Here is a 16247-nt window from a genome sequence, read left to right as displayed (position 1 = left end):
GCCCATCAAGGGCCCATGTATTCTCCTATAAATACCAGGTTTGAGTGTACAGTTATTGGATTCACTATATTGTTTTCAGCAGCGCCCTTAGCTGCTCCCCCCATACATCCTCAGTCTCTGACTTGAGCGTCGGAGGGGCTACGCCAGGATACTCTCCTGGCCCCCTCCTAACGGTCTTATTTGTGATTTCAGGCCCAGGGTAATTTTGGAGCCCGTGTCTGGATTAGTGACGCTTGCGTGGATCGGACCCTAAATTTCCCGTGAGTATCAAAAATAATTACGCCCAGTTTGGTAAGTGTTATTACGGGTGGATTATTTAGTAGCATTTTGTTTGCTTGCGTTTTTTAAGTTGCATTGATTACGTGTTAGACAAATTTGACTGTCTCCTGGAGAATACATCCATGCTCAGCCAACATTCAGAAAGTGAAATGACCAAAATAACCCTGAATGTCAATTAAAAAATTGCAAGTGGGTTTGGTCCACTCCATTGTCCTTCTTTCTTCCTGTAGAAGCGACCACCGCACAGTACATCCGAAATTGAAAGTGCACAACCGTAGTTCCTCATTTATCCTCATTTCTAAGAAAGATCCGAATAAATCTGTAGCTTATTTGAAGATATAATTTAATAAATTACAAGTTTTAAGCTATTTTCGATTTTTTCGAAAACAGTGAGTAGCTTTGGGGATAATTAAATAGACATGGGAAATATTTTCAAATAAAATATTAAAGGGTATTTTGGTCATTAATGAATTTGTCATGATTTTATCAATCTTCTTGAATTCACACCACACATGATATTATATATATCTCAAATTAAATATCTTATCCTATCAAACATTTATCAACCAAATTATCAATAATTCAGTTATCACATCCTACACACCAAGCGAACCTTTTGGGTATGTAGAATCAAATCATATATCTCTTCATGCATGTATGTATAATTAGGTATCAATATAAGAGTAGGTCTCTTGTGAGACAGTCTCACGAATCTTTATATGTGAGATGGGTTAACTCTATCGATATTCACACTAAAAAGTAATACTCGTAGCATAAAAAGTAATATTTTTTCATGAATGACCCAAATAAGATATCTGTCTCACAAAATACTACCAGTGAGACCGTCTCACACAAGTTTTTACCTCAATATAAATATATAATTAGTTCTCATAGATGAAACATTAGTCGGAAACCATAAAAAAAATGAAATATTGGGAATTAATATGTGCACATTTGGTTAAAAGTTGATATTATAATGTTGTAATTGTGTAGTAATTATTATATCATTGTTTTCTCAAAAAAAAAAAAATTATGTCATTACGGTGACGTTTAACTTAAATTTTAAAAAAAGAATATATAAAAATATGTATATTTATCACTGCAAGCTTTAATCATCCCGTGCATCGAAAGCCTGCCGAATCCATTATTCGTTTATGAATACTTTATTCAAAATAAAAAAGGGAAATTATCCATCTCAATCGAAATCATATACCATGGGCTTGGTTTCGATTTTCGTAAATATCGCGAATAGAGATGCAAACCCGGCATAGGATCAAACACATCTTATTCGGTTTTAATTGGATTCGTCTATGTATAACTAATAATATATTAGTATTTTATATTATATTAAATATAAAGGTCCTTTGACCTTTCGTTCGCAATATTTTCATCCATTGTTTTAAATTCTTAATGTTATGATTTAGATTTAATTGTGATAAATATAATAATATTTAGATTTTTATTGTGTATTTAATATAACTAAAAGTGTGTTTAATGTTGAACGGGTTTGCGAGTTCAACACGGACCTGTCGGGTTTTGATGAGAGGCATGTCCAGATCCGGATCTAATTTTTCCTTGACAAACAAGTCTTTATGGTATAGTTTGGTACACTGGATAAGAGAGGGATTGATAGATAATCCTCCCTATCCCACGTTTGGTATCTTTTTAGAAAGCTCGTGATAATATCATGGGTCCGTGCTAAATAATTTTATAAAAATATAAAATATCTATTTTATGAGATGTGATACTTTTAATTTAATGATAAAAAATCACAAATGACTTAATTGCCCTCAATTTATGAAAATCTTATACCCTATATATGATCAAGTTTTAACTTAATATTACTAGCTGATAATTATATAAATGATTTTTATAAATCTATGCTATTAGGTAGAAATTAAAATCAAATAAATAATTTTATTTATTTTTATATATTATATAATATGATAATTATATAAATGAACTCGAGATAATTATATAAATGATTTTTATAAATCTCAATAAAATTATTAATATCACTCGATTAATCTTAAAAATTGATATTTAACTTGACTCACAAAATCATGGGTTCAATTATCATGTTATAGTATATATAAAATTCGGTAAAAATAAATAAATTATGCAAGCACCGTCGGCGCATGAACATATAAAAAATATGAACTTAAGTAACAACTTTGAAATTATAAAATTTATTATGATAAGGTTAATTTTGTCATTACAATCTAATATATAAATTTAATCAATCTTATTAAAATCATACCAAATATTAAATATAATATCTTACATTTTATTTATGATTAACTTATCCTTATATTATATATCACATGTTTATCTTATCATGTATACTAAACTATGTCTATATTGACTAAATCCATCCCAGACCGGTCGGTCGTCACTGTCGATCGTGAATAAAAAATTGACAATTTCTTTCGACATTTTATAGTTAAAAGCACTCAAATCGAACCACTAAGCCAAGACAATGTCAGCATGAAGAATACCAAAGCACTGAAATATACGCCACAATTAAAACCACTGATTCTCACGAGTCACAAACCCAACCACCCAAAACTTTCATCACCTTTGCTTTATTGCTCGAAAAACGGACCACCAAATCGGTTCACATGTACTACATTTCACACTTTGATTCTCTCGTTTTTTTAAAAAAATTCCAATAATGGAATGATACCAAAGCACACTAGAGCTACTGTTTATTTGGGTTCACATACTCTCTAGAGTATACAAGTTGAATATTAATCCATCGTCATAATTGTTTGTTCACGACGTTTTTCATCTTAACCTCGAACAACTCAATTCACAAGTGAGTTTCACGTCGAAATATCGAAATCGAGCACTCCATATGGATCTCGAATAATCTCAAAACAATAGAGTTGAACATTGCTAGATCTAGCTCAAGCTCAACTCAAAACCAACCTATGAATAAAAATACTGATCATTAATATGCCTCATTGTTTTGCTTAAACTTGGGCGATATAAATATAAATATATATATAAATATATATACATATTTATATATATGTACGTAACGTAAGTATGCATGTGGTGTGTAAGAAAGCAGTACAAAGAGTGAATTATACAGAGGACCCCTGAACAAATGAATGCCTCGGTGGTCCACTTTATGTTGTGTAGTATTAACTGGAGATATACATAGGCCGGCCATATTTCTGTCATAGCTTTTGAAATTATATATGAGAGACAATCCAGAATTATACGTATATATTAAAATATATAAAATCTATATAATATTTTATTTCAATTTTATTGGAGGATAACTATTGAAATGATTATACCTATAGCTTATATTGAATAATCTAATATATTCAAATATACGATTTCATATATTACTATTATTAAGATCATAATAAATATTAAACGTGATATTTTGATAATTACTGGGGAGTAATATTTATAAGATATTTTGTAAATTGTATGAGTTTATGGTGATTGTATTTTTAAAATATTTTGATAATTGACATTAATATTTTATCTAGACATTAATTATCCGATAATTCTCTTGTTATTACCGTGGAAAAGTAGTAAAAAAGAAAAATGGTTGGTGAAGACGTGTGAAATAATAAAAGAAAATGAAAAATCAACCAAAGGTAAAATCGGAAAACCAATAATTTCCATACTCCCCCGACGACTATCCATCATTTTTCATGATTACCCTCGTTTTATCTACGTGGGGGTGACGAGTATTATTACTATTATTATTATTATTATTATTATTATTATTATTATTATATTTTGCATAAATTATTACACTTCTCGCTTTGTACGTGACTACGTGTTATGTAGTTTTTTTTTTTAAGAAAAAAACTATATTCAAGTATACAAAATTTATGAGTTAATTAAGATACATATAATAAAATCAAGAAACTTAATAAACGGGAAAAAATTATATTTTTTGTCACAAATTAAACGAAAATCTTGTTAATTGTGCCTGGTTAATTTGTCTAAAAATATTTTCAGTACAATAATTAATCTATCAAAATATTATTTTCTGGTAATAATATAGTCTTCTTTTTTAGTGAGGCCATAACTATTACTCCTGTCGTTTTCTGGCGTTAGTCTTTATATTTCTTCCCGGTCTCATTTTCCATCTTCTTAAGCTTTATTTGTGTACAACAGGGGCTTCTAGCCTCTTGTTTTTCTGAGCTACCTGCTCCTCAAGGCCTCAACTACATTTCTGAGGTAGAAAAATTATCTGAAAAACCCACAAAGATAATGAAGGTTTGATTGCATTATTCTCCACTTTCTGTTCGGATTCTTCGTGGGATTTCTTTGTTTTATTTTGGGTTTTCTCTTCTTTTATTTTTCTTTTTTGTGCACGCTTTGCAGAGTTTAGAAGAATGGTTTTTTTCCCATCAAATATTGTTATCTTTTGGTTTGATGTCATGCAGTGTACATTATCGTCGATTCCCTTGACAAATTTTTCGCGTGCTAGAAATTCTGTGAATCTATATATAGTTTCTAGTTTTTACCGGTCGTATAAAGTTATGTGTTGTTATTTCTTGAGTTCTTTTTTTTTGTCTGTTTGCTGTTATTGTGGAGTTTTGTTGTCCATTTAAAAATTAAACTTTTTTGGTATCTGTTTTTATATTTTGTTGCAGAAATTCGTGTTGAGGTTGGATTTGGCAGATGCGGAAGACAAGAGAAGGGCTTTGAAGACTGTGTCCACTCTTGCAGGTATTTTAAAAGTCTTCTAGATCTTTATTTTTTGTTTTATGTAGATATAAATCTGGGTTTTGACTATTGACATTCAAATCTCTAAGCATGTCTTTTTATTTACTTCGTCTGATCACTAATTATTTCAACAAAGGGTAGTTATCTTTATGGAAAAAGGTCGTTCTTGTCGAGTTTTTTCTTTATTAAGATTTTCATTTAGTTAGCTTGTATGCATTGAGTAATATATAATAGGTCTGTCTGTATGAACAACCTCAATTTGACAGCCATAACTAGAATTTGTACGTGATGATGCAAGATTATGCAAAATCGTTGATCTCAACTTATGCTGACGGTAAATTTGAAAAATGTGAGAAACTTGCATTGATTGTTCATGTGTTTTATACACCACACTTTTAAGTTTGGTGTGGTGCTGGTTGCATTTATTACTGTTGGATCTCGTCAGTTTGGTATCTGTTTCCCATGATCTTCGGATGTTGTACCTTGAAGACATAAATAAGTTGTTGGGTGGTAATAATTTTTCTCATGACCGTACCGATGTAATTGTCTACTTGGCATAGATTTGAATACTTGTACGTAGTTTGGCGTAATGTATGGTTTTAAAATTCAAAGTATAATCACACTGCCGATAATTGTACTTTTCTGTAGAACGACCATCACTCGATCTTGCATATAATGCGATACTAGCTCATCACTAGAAAATTTTGGAGCATCTTTTTTGTAGGCATTGATGAAATCAGTATCGACATAAAAGGGAAGAAACTAATAATAATCGGAACAGTCGACCCCGTGACCGTGGTTAGCAAACTGCGCAAAAAGAATTGGCCGGCTGACATAATCTCTGTTGGTCCAGCCAAAGAACCGGAGAAAAAGCCAGAGGAGCCAAAGAAAGAAGAAGCTAAGAAAGAGGAGAAAAAGGACGAGGCCAAGAAAGAGGAGCCTAAGGATGAAGCAAAGAAAGACGAGCCCAAGAAGGAAGGCGAAAAGAAGGCTGAACCCGAACCCGTCCTCGGCACAATAATGCCATACAGACCGTATTACCCCCCGATGAACACATACTACTATATGCAGCACCACCGCAGTATGGAAGAGAATCCAAATGCTTGTACTATCTCGTAAGCGATTTTGCGTTTGGTATCGGGCTGATGCAACTACAGTTCAACCATTTAGTAATTTAAATTTCATCCTGTTGCATGATGTGTACTAAAAGAATTTCAATTTGGAGTGTGCATATTATAAATACTGTGCTAATCATTCTTGGTTTTTAGTATCGTATACTCATGCTTCGCTGGAAAGTCGAAGTTGCGTACGATTCTTGTTTTCTTTTGTTTATTATTGGCGTTATGCAAATGGAAGGAATACTTTCCATTTGTTTCCTTAAGTAGACATAATTTTAATTTATTATAATTTATAAGAATAAAATACTAATATAAAAATAATTTAGAATGATGATGCATCTTTATCAACGGGGATATTTTGTTTCAAGGTAAAAAGTTGTATGAGACGATCTCATGAATCGTATTTTATGAGACATATATCTTATTTGGGTCATCCATGGAAATATATTATTTTTTATGCTAAGAGTATTATTTTTTATTGTGAATCACATATAAAGATTCGTGAAACCGTCTGACAAGAGACCCAGTATTGTTTCAAACTCCATGATTACATAAGTGGTGATTTTCACGTAACAAACACTTGGACAGATTTCAAGCCTCCCATGTATCCTTTTCGTGAAACTTTGGCCCAACTTCCACAAAGGGTTTTATGTACAAAATAGTCGGTTTTGTAGGGCATACACGGAAAAAATGGAAACTTGGTTGAGGATTTGAGGTCCCCAAAAGATTTAAGGTTATAAAATTTTTATTATCAATCTTTTTCTTTTGTCCGCATTTTGTGAAAGATAATGACATAAGATTCTCTTTCAATAATAATAATAATATAATTGAAGGAGACAAAGCCATCTAAATTTCAGAGTGACACATCATATCGAGTCATTGACAAGATATGCCACCAATTTGTGAAGTCAATGGAAATAGTGTGAAATTATATATATTATTTGAATTAAGGAGGAGATTTATTATAAATTGAGTCCTCAAATTTATGACCTTAATGTCAAACCATTTGTAATATGAAATATAATTTAAGTTTTATTAATAAAACAATAAGCAAGTTAGTTCGGCTTATTTACTCGCACTAATTCAGGTTTAAACTTAAATCATACGCCATGAACAATTTGGAGTAGGTCTCTTGTGAGACGGTCTCACGAATCTTTATATGTGAGACGAATCAACCCTACCAATATTCACAGTAAAAAGTAATACTCTTAGCATAAAAATTAATACTTTTTTATGTATGACACAAATAAGAGACTCGTCTCATAAAATACGACCCGTGAGACCGTGTCACACAAATTTTTGCCAACGACTCACCTTTCACCCTAAGTCCTAAGACGCTAGCTGCAAATGTAAATTACTAATCTTTGGTGAAAAATGTTTTTTTTTTTTAATGTTTAGAAAACGTGATTCGATGAATTATTTTCCCTTTTGGAATGAAACATGGAGTTCAAGCAATTCATTATATTTTCTAAGTTTTGGTCTGTTTTTCCATCGCCCAATAAATTTAGTCAATGCTGTAGATAATTGAGAACTTTCCCTTTTGATGACCAACCGCACAAGAAGCATCCTTTATTACTTTTTGTTTATATAAAAAGAAGATCTCTGTTCATTTATTTATTCATGGATTGTAAATCAAAACAAAGCAAACCACCTTTAATTTACGTACCATTTTAATCTTTAGATACGATGGCGATGCTCTACCAATTATCTTCTTTGTTACCTATTTGGGTTAAAAATAAAATCTGAAGCCAATATGAAATTTGAGTAGTTCTTTTGTGAGATGGTCTCACAAATATTTATCGTTGAGACGGGTCAACCCTACCGATATTCACAATAAAAAATAACACTCTTAGCATAAAAAGTAATATTTTTCATGGATGACCCAAATAAGAGATCCGTCTTACAAAATACGATCCGTGAGACCGTCTCACACAAGTTTTTGCCATGAAATTTTGACTAGTGTGGATGATTCACTTTGTGGGTTAAAAGTTGTCTGGACCCAAATCAAATGAGCTTGTTTGTGATTAGTACAAGAAATTATTGGGCTGGCAATGAGCAAGAAGAGAACCCCAATGCAAGCAGCCCAAAATAAAATTCAATTGGCCATTTATTCTCAGCCCATTGCCAATTGGAAATCTCCGTTTCTTCTCCAATTCACCTCTGTATTATTTCAAGCACATATCCGATCACACCGTGTAGTGCGTGTCAGTGTGTGAACCAGCCGTTCGGAGTTTGTCCATTCAAAGCTTCCACACTGTAGAAATCTCAAATTTTATTGGAACGGAAGAGTACAAAACAAATAAATGTCATCACAATTTCTTCATCAAAGGCCGAATCAGAACACTTCTACGGATCGCCACCAATTATCCCCTCGATCCCTGCAAAATTACCATAAACCCATATCCTCTGCCCTTCTCAGCCGTCCCGCCTTGCTCCTCCTCCTCGCTCTGCTGGTTGTTATCGGCTGTACTATTCCCTTATATTCAGGCGCCATTTAACTTTTTATCCTTGAATTCGAGCTCAAACGTGAAGTGGCATGACTACACCTTGGCCGATGCGGCGGCTCGAGTGGCAAAGGATAATACTTTGATCGTTTGTGCTGTGAGTGAGGCTTATTTGCCGTTCTTGAGCAATTGGTTGATTAGCATTGCGCGGCAGAGGCAGCAGAACAAGGTTTTAGTGATTGCGGAGGATTACGCTACTCTTTACAAGGTTAATGAGCGGTGGCCGGGGCATGCGGTTTTAGTGCCTCCTGCGTTGGATGCGGCGGCTGCACATAAGTTTGGGTCGGAGGTAGTTTATATGTATATATATTTTTGAGTGATTTGGAGATTGATACACTTTGCCTTTTGTGGAATAGCTTGTGCATTATTTGTAGGATTAACATAGACAAGTGTCTGGTACACTATCAGCTATAGGCGCTTGTAGTTTTTGTATCCATGATCTTAAAATTGGTACAGAATGCCGGTTACAATAAATATATTTTAAGGATTCTATCGTTGTCTTCAATTGGATAGTAGTATACTGATAGGTGTGATTTCTTATTGTTCAGCAGTTGCTATTTGTAGTGGCCTAATGCAACTTGCTAAGCTTAGGCTGCTAATTACTGATCATCTTTTGAATCATATTTGAATGATTTGAATTTTCTTTATAGAATTTCGATGCTTTGAGACAGATGATATTTGATATGATGTTGCTTTTTGCACAATTTTTCTGTTTTTAGCGCAAACAGTTGCTGATGTAATTCTGATATGGTTGGTTGGGAAATTCATTGTTCATTTTATATGTGTATGGTTCGGTGAATCTTGGCTTGTCTTCAACCATTGAAGTGTTAGTCACGAGTTGGCTTCAAATAAGTTTTTGTAAGGTTTGATTTAAGCAGCCAGTATTTTTGGACAAAGTTGTTCAAACATAGTATCTGCAATCCTTTGTTAAGATGCCTTTCTGAGTTTTGGTAGAAAGTGAGTGCTACAGAATAATTTTAACCTGTTGTATGGTGGACTGGATGGTGTAAATACTTCAAAGATGGATGCTATAGGATTGTTCTTGTAAGCCATTTTCCACCAATGTTTGTCTACTTCTTCTAATGAGCAACTACCAGATGTGAGTGCTTTCTTGTCGATAATCCCGGTTGATTTCATATTTCAGGGCTTCTTTAATTTTACCGCCAGAAGGCCCCGGCATCTTCTGCAAATTCTGGAGCTCGGCTATAATGTCATGTACAATGATGTTGACATGGTCTGGCTGGCAGATCCGTTTCCTTATCTGAAAGGCGAGCATGATGTGTATTTCACAGACGACATGGCTTATGTAAGTAAGCTAGAACTGATTATAAATTTAAATCATTTAATTTATTGCCAATCGATCTGTAACTCAAAGTCTGGTTCAATTGAAATCTAAAATATGATACTAGAAGAATTTATTCTTTTCATGAATTTGTACTCCTGATTGAACGATAAAAGATCTACTTTTTTCTGCTCTTTGAAATGTCAGGTGAAGCCTCTGAATCACTCTCATGACTTGCCACCTCCAGGAAAAAAGGGCCGGACTTACATTTGCAGCTGCATGATCTATCTGCGCCCCACCAGTGGAGCAAAACTTGTCATGAATAAGTGGATCAAAGAACTTCAGGCTCAACCTTGGTCTAAAGCCAAGAAAGCTAACGACCAACCTGCCTTTAATTGGGCCCTGAATAAAACTGCTGAGCAGGTAGGCATATAATGGGATTTTCTGTCACAGCGTAAATATGGGTCATGTCCGCTGCTCTGGGTTCCTTATTTCACTTGTGCATTATATCTGTGATATCGCTTTAGGTGGACTTATACCTGCTTCCTCAACATGCTTTCCCTACTGGAGGTTTATATTTCAAGAACAAGACGTGGGTACAAGAAACCAAGGGGATGCATGTTATCATCCATAACAACTATATAGTTGGTTTTGAAAAGAAGACTAAACGATTCCAAGATTATGGCCTTTGGTTGGTGGATGATCATGCCTCTGAGTCTCCACTTGGCATACTATGATGAGTTGGAGGGCTTTCCTTTCAACCTGAATCGATTATGTGAATAGTTTCACGGAACAAAACACTCTTTCGCAATTTTGGAAATTGCGATTCCAAGTCAGAGGACTCATCAAACTCTGCGGTTCGTCAGTCAATCCGGCATGAGATTTATTTGATTTTGGTATTCATTTTTTTGTTGGTTGATGAGATTATATATTTTTCATCATTGCACTGTCGCTGGTGGAGCCCATAAGTTTGGTATATATGGTGGTGGTTGTCTGTGAACATGCACAAGTTTTGTGGTTTATGTTAAATGTAACCGTAATGTAAGTAATTTTGGACAAAAACTGTGCGTGCTGAATCCCCACTGCTTGTCATATACATGTCCATCTATTTGTGTGAGACACAACTTGAAACCAATATTTGTAAGATAAAGTATATGAAGCACAAGACTCTTTTCTGCAACATCGAATCATTTCTGCAATTGGTCTGAATGGCATATTAATAAAAACATTCAAAAAGAGGGAAAAAATTATGAAATATATCTGTAAACAATAAACTAAACGGGTTTTATAACTAAATAAACAAAAATATATAAATTTACCAAAATATCAAATAATTTATTTTTAAAAATTCTGTAATAAAGTGGTTCCCTGCTTTTAATTGTTCAATTTATTATAAAATAATTATCCAAAAAAGCAAACTTATCCGCTACAAATTCTCCTCCTACCCCATTTCCAAGAATGATTCGCCCCCATTTTCTCTCTCTTGCAGTCGGTATTTGCATCGCAGAATTATCGATTTTTAAAGCTTTGAAGAGAAGAAAATTGCCATCTTTTGAAAATTATCGCACAAATTTGGATATATTTCCTTTACCCGATATCTAAAGAATGGCGCTTCTAATCCCCTATCCGAAATATTTTCATCAGTTGGAATCAGACGAGAAAATCAGTTATCGATTGCTCAGAGTATCAAGAGTAGGAATTCTGGGATTAGGGTCTTTTCTAGTGTTAGGGATTTGGAAAAGGGTTCTGCTCAGACTTTGGATTTGAGGGGCAATTACGTGGATAGTGTCGGGTGGTTGCACGGAATTTTCTCCTCTCAGATAAAGCAGAGTGAAACCGCGCCTTTTCCTTCGAGGAAGAGTGAGGATGAGGAAGAGGAGAGGCGGAACTATTATGTCAATATGGGTTATGCTATTCGGACCCTCCGAGAGGAATTTCCGGAGCTTTTCCACAAAGAGCTCAGCTTTGATATATACAGGTTTGACGTTAAAGAAACTTTTTCATGCCTTTTGTTTGAAAAAAATATGCATAATCGAATAGTTTGTTACTCATGATGGCCATCTGTTTGCCTGTTCTCTAGTTTACTTTACCTTTGTTTATATTTTCGCTTCATTTATTGTTGATCCATACATTTGATTGAGTTGAAAGCTGTATGTGTTTTGTATAGATCAGTATTTTATGGCCAATTTGACTGATATGCGAAATTTTATTGATTAATGCATGATATCGAAGTAAAATTAAGGGAATGATTGGCTTTTAATTCCTTTGATTTAGGCGACTAAGTGGTTTGAAACTGATATGCAATAATTTTATATCCGTGTATCACTCCTGTCATGCAGCTTTGGGTGTTCGAGTACACTGCTATGGATAAAGATTAATAATAGAGAGATGATTGGCTATTTAAACGTCTGTCAGTCTTGATTAGTTGGTTTCCTATTGAAAGTTTTTGATTGACCCCTTATGGTATAGTTTCCCCCAGAAATTAAACACCAATATATATGGAGAAGACGTTTCATAAGTTTATTCCACTCGGAGTATATTAAAGGGCTTAGGATTGGAAATATGGATGTGTTTTTCTCAGTTATGATTTAATTCTGCTATATAATTTCACGAGACTTGTTACTCTCACTGTGAATGAGAAAGGACAAGATTAAACTTCTCTAATTCTTCATTCTTCTCCTTCATTGCATAGGGATGATATTGTGTTCAAAGATCCATACAACACTTTTGGTGGTATAGAAAACTACAAGTCAATCTTCTGGTCGTTGAGATTTTATGGAGGTATCCTTTTCAAAACCTTGTGGGTTGACATTGTAAGTGTCTGGCAGCCATCGGAGAACATGATAATGGTTCGTTGGATTGTTCATGGCATCCCACGAATTCCATGGGAGAGCCGTAGCCGGTTTGATGGAACCTCAGAGTACAAGCTAGACAAAAATGGGAAGATTTATGAGCACAGAGTTCACAATATTGCTCTAAATGGACCCCATAAATTTCAAGTGTTAGGAGTGGAGCAGATGATTCAGACAATAGGCTGCCCCTCGACCCCAAAGCCCACTTATTTTGAATTTTCATCAGCCTCGATGAAAAAATGTGCTATCACTGAAATTTCCGGTGAATGAGTGTTGCTCTGAAAGATAATGAGAAACATAGAGCTTGTTTGCCTTATAGGAGTTTTTGTCAGCATTACAGTAGAAGAAACTGAAGTTTCCAACTTTCATCTTCTTGAGTGCTTATTCGAGCTGGGATTATATGGGACATCTTGTGCCTCTGTGGTAGATGTTGATCCGTCTGTTAATGGTGTCCTCCAGCTTATCTTGAGATGCCTTTCCAAAGCATCGTGCTCTGGGATTTCAATTTGTATCAAATTTTGTATGATGCTGACACAGTTCGAGTTTAAAAACTCGTCATCTTTCAATAAATACTACGTAATGTAAATTTCCTGAATGGCGTATGAGCTGAGTAAATACTAAAGTCTTTCTGCCTTGGCTTATATCTTCTCAATAATGCATGTCTCGAGTAAAATAAATTATGAATTTCATGCTTTTAGGACATACTTTTAACTTTCTAAATGTTTCACCCTTTCTCTTATAACGTTACATCAAAAGAAAATCCTGTGAATTTTGGATGCCACTGTTTTGAGTGTGTTGTTTGTGGCTCTGTAAAGGTGTGCACCCAAGCTCTGAAACTTGACGAATGGACGCTTAGCCCATGGAAAGTTCATTGGGGAGCACAAACCTTCTTGGTGCATCCTGTGCCTTAATCAAAACCTTTCTAAAAATACTTCATACATGGAGATTAAATTTCAAATGAAATGCATGCATGATATTGATAATTCACTTTCGATAATAAACTAATGAATATTTGTTTAATAACTATAAATAGTTTACAAGGTACATATTTGAGTCATTTGACTGATATTTTTCCCCGTATAATCAGTCATCCCCTAAGATATCCTATATCACCATGGTCTGTGTCGGAGCACCACCTCTAAGCTCCACGATACCAAGCGCATCGGACTTCTAATAATCACGACCACGACCCGGATAACTCGGTATAGTACGAGCATCTGATATATGTTTAGTAACAAGAACACTTGTAGGCTTGTATATTCAAGAGCTCCTAATTTCATTTTCAAAAAAGTAAAATCAGGTTTGTATTGGATGGACTAGTTCCAGTCAACCAATGCTTATCTAAATACCTCGCCTTCAAAAATTTTGGCCGGCCTTTATTTAAAAAAAATAAAAAATATTTGAGTTGAATGATCTTGCGGTTGGATTGGCAAAATATTGAAGTCTGATAGCTGCTTTGGATATATGTTGAATGACTCCGTTATATTTTAATCACAATCATTCGAATGAATTTAGATGTAAGAAAACAAACAGCAGCTAAAAGACACACACACTTTTATAACACACAAAAAGTTCAGCTTCTTTCTGAACTCCGTGTGCATTAAAAATACGTGACCTTTCAGCCACGCGCACTACCAGAAAGGCTGTGACAAAATATCAGCTAATCGTACACTAGCATATTCTAGATCTCTTGCACTATAAGAAGCATGCACTGCTACAATAATTCTGCACCAGAGAAACTCAATTAATCTACTGAGTTTGAATCTAAAGATCGATACCTTTATGGCTTCCAAGAAATCTAATATTGCAACTTTTCTTGCACTACTGATGCCAATGCTGGTGGCAGGTTCGGAAGCCGGACGAATCGCGATATACTGGGGTCAAAACGGGAATGAAGGTACACTCGCTGATACCTGTGCCACTGGAAACTATGAATATGTGATCTTAGCTTTTCTTGCATCATTCGGAAATGGGCAGAAACCAATGATCAATCTTGCCGGTCATTGTGATCCGTACAGCAACGGATGCACGGCTTTAAGTTCGGATATTAAATCATGTCAAGCAAAAGGAATCAAAGTTCTGCTGTCTATGGGAGGAGGAGCCGGTGGATACTCCCTTGTTTCCTCTGAGGACGCGAGGCAGCTTGCTACATACATTTGGAACAACTTTTTAGGTGGAAAATCAACGTCCCGGCCTCTTGGTGAGGCTGTTTTGGATGGAGTTGACTTCGATATCGAATCTGGAACAGGCCAACATTGGGATGAACTTGCTAGATATCTTTCAAGCTATAGCAAGAGAGGCAAGAAAGTGCACTTAACCGCAGCTCCACAGTGCCCGTTTCCTGATCAATGGGTTGGAGGAGCTTTGAAGACTGGCTTATTTGACTACGTTTGGGTTCAGTTTTACAATAATCCTCCTTGCCAATTCAATCCTCTAAATGCAACAAGTTTTCAAGAATCTTGGAAAATATGGACTTCTTCTATTCCTGCAACCAAGATCTTCTTGGGCTTACCTGCAGCACCTGATGCAGCTGGAACCGGATTCGTTCCTGTTTCCGATCTGATCTCGAAAGTGCTGCCCAAGATTAAAGGGTCTAAAAAGTATGGAGGAGTGATGCTTTGGTCCAAATACTATGATGATGAGAGTGGTTACAGCTCTTCTATCAAAAGCCATGTCTAGAATATATATATGTGCGCGCGCGCATCGCTGTGATCTTTTTTCATATATTGATATAAGTGGCTTATGTAATATAATTTAAAGTTTTCAGTGCATTTGTCTGTGCTTGTTGCTTGCATATCATCCATATTTTGTCTATTTTTTAAACTACGACCATATTATTTATTGTTTTGAATGTGCGAAACTTAAATAACTTGGACATTATTTGACTAATATGTTGTTAGTGGTCTCACGGTTGAATTAAACTTTTTGATCAAAACTTGTGTGAGACGGTCTCACGGGTCGTATTTTGTGAGATGAATATTTTATTTGGGTTATCCATTAAAAATATTACTTTTTATGCTAGACAAAAACTTGTGTGAGACGGTCTCACGTGTCGTATTTTGTAAGACGGATCTCTTATTTGGATCATCCATGAAAAAGTATTACTTTTTATGCTAAGAGTATTACTTTTTATTGTGAATATTGGCAGGGTTGACCCGTCTCACAGATAAAGATTCGTGAGACCGTCTCACAAGAGATCTACTCTTTATGCTAAGAGTATTAATTTTTATTGTGAATATCGGTAGGGTTGACCCGTCTCACAGATAAAAATTCGTGAGACCGTCTCACAAGAGACCTACTCAAGCTTTATATATATATATATATATATATATATATATATATATATAAAAGAAAACTAACTATGTTATTTTAATGGGCTGGAAACTTGAATAGAGCCCAATGCTTAAATTTAAGCCTGACCAGGGATTACGTCTACAGGCCCGTTCATTTTTTTCTTTTTCCTTTTATTTATTTATTTTTCACGTAGGCGTTAGGCAACCTATTCGTT

At 34.8% G+C, this 16247-nt stretch overlaps 4 protein-coding genes across 4 annotated transcripts; all 4 read left to right on the top strand.

Annotated features, from left to right (window-relative positions):
- Window positions 1-4341: 4341 nt before the first annotated feature.
- LOC142505931 (heavy metal-associated isoprenylated plant protein 39-like) lies at window positions 4342-6253 on the top strand. The gene is made up of 3 exons (XM_075619075.1): window positions 4342-4530; window positions 4911-4986; window positions 5708-6253. Exons 1-3 carry the CDS (start codon window positions 4525-4527, stop codon window positions 6100-6102), a joined length of 477 nt encoding a protein of 158 aa, XP_075475190.1. The 5' UTR covers window positions 4342-4524; the 3' UTR covers window positions 6103-6253.
- A 2148-nt stretch (window positions 6254-8401) lies between these two features.
- LOC142504767 (UDP-D-xylose:L-fucose alpha-1,3-D-xylosyltransferase MGP4-like) lies at window positions 8402-11063 on the top strand. The gene is given in 5 exon segments (XM_075617566.1): window positions 8402-8566; window positions 8568-8894; window positions 9750-9911; window positions 10095-10310; window positions 10415-11063. Coding segments are annotated over 5 exon segments (1077 nt in total). The 5' UTR covers window positions 8402-8404; the 3' UTR covers window positions 10625-11063.
- A 236-nt stretch (window positions 11064-11299) lies between these two features.
- Window positions 11300-13380, top strand: LOC142504766 (uncharacterized). The gene is made up of 2 exons (XM_075617565.1): window positions 11300-11865; window positions 12580-13380. The coding sequence occupies exons 1-2, from the start codon at window positions 11789-11791 to the stop codon at window positions 13007-13009; spliced, it is 507 nt and encodes a 168-aa protein (XP_075473680.1). The 5' UTR covers window positions 11300-11788; the 3' UTR covers window positions 13010-13380.
- Window positions 13381-13679: 299 nt separating this feature from the next.
- LOC142504765 (hevamine-A-like) lies at window positions 13680-15510 on the top strand. Its single transcript, XM_075617563.1, has one exon. It carries the CDS (start codon window positions 14522-14524, stop codon window positions 15416-15418), a length of 897 nt encoding a protein of 298 aa, XP_075473678.1. The 5' UTR covers window positions 13680-14521; the 3' UTR covers window positions 15419-15510.
- The last annotated feature ends 737 nt before the right edge of the window (window positions 15511-16247 follow it).

This window comes from Primulina tabacum, chromosome 10 (genome assembly GCF_025594145.1).
Source record: "Primulina tabacum isolate GXHZ01 chromosome 10, ASM2559414v2, whole genome shotgun sequence".
NCBI classification, from domain to species: Eukaryota; Viridiplantae; Streptophyta; class Magnoliopsida; order Lamiales; family Gesneriaceae; genus Primulina; species Primulina tabacum.
Note: the sequence above shows the minus strand (reverse complement) of the source record. Positions and strands in the feature narration are given on the sequence as shown.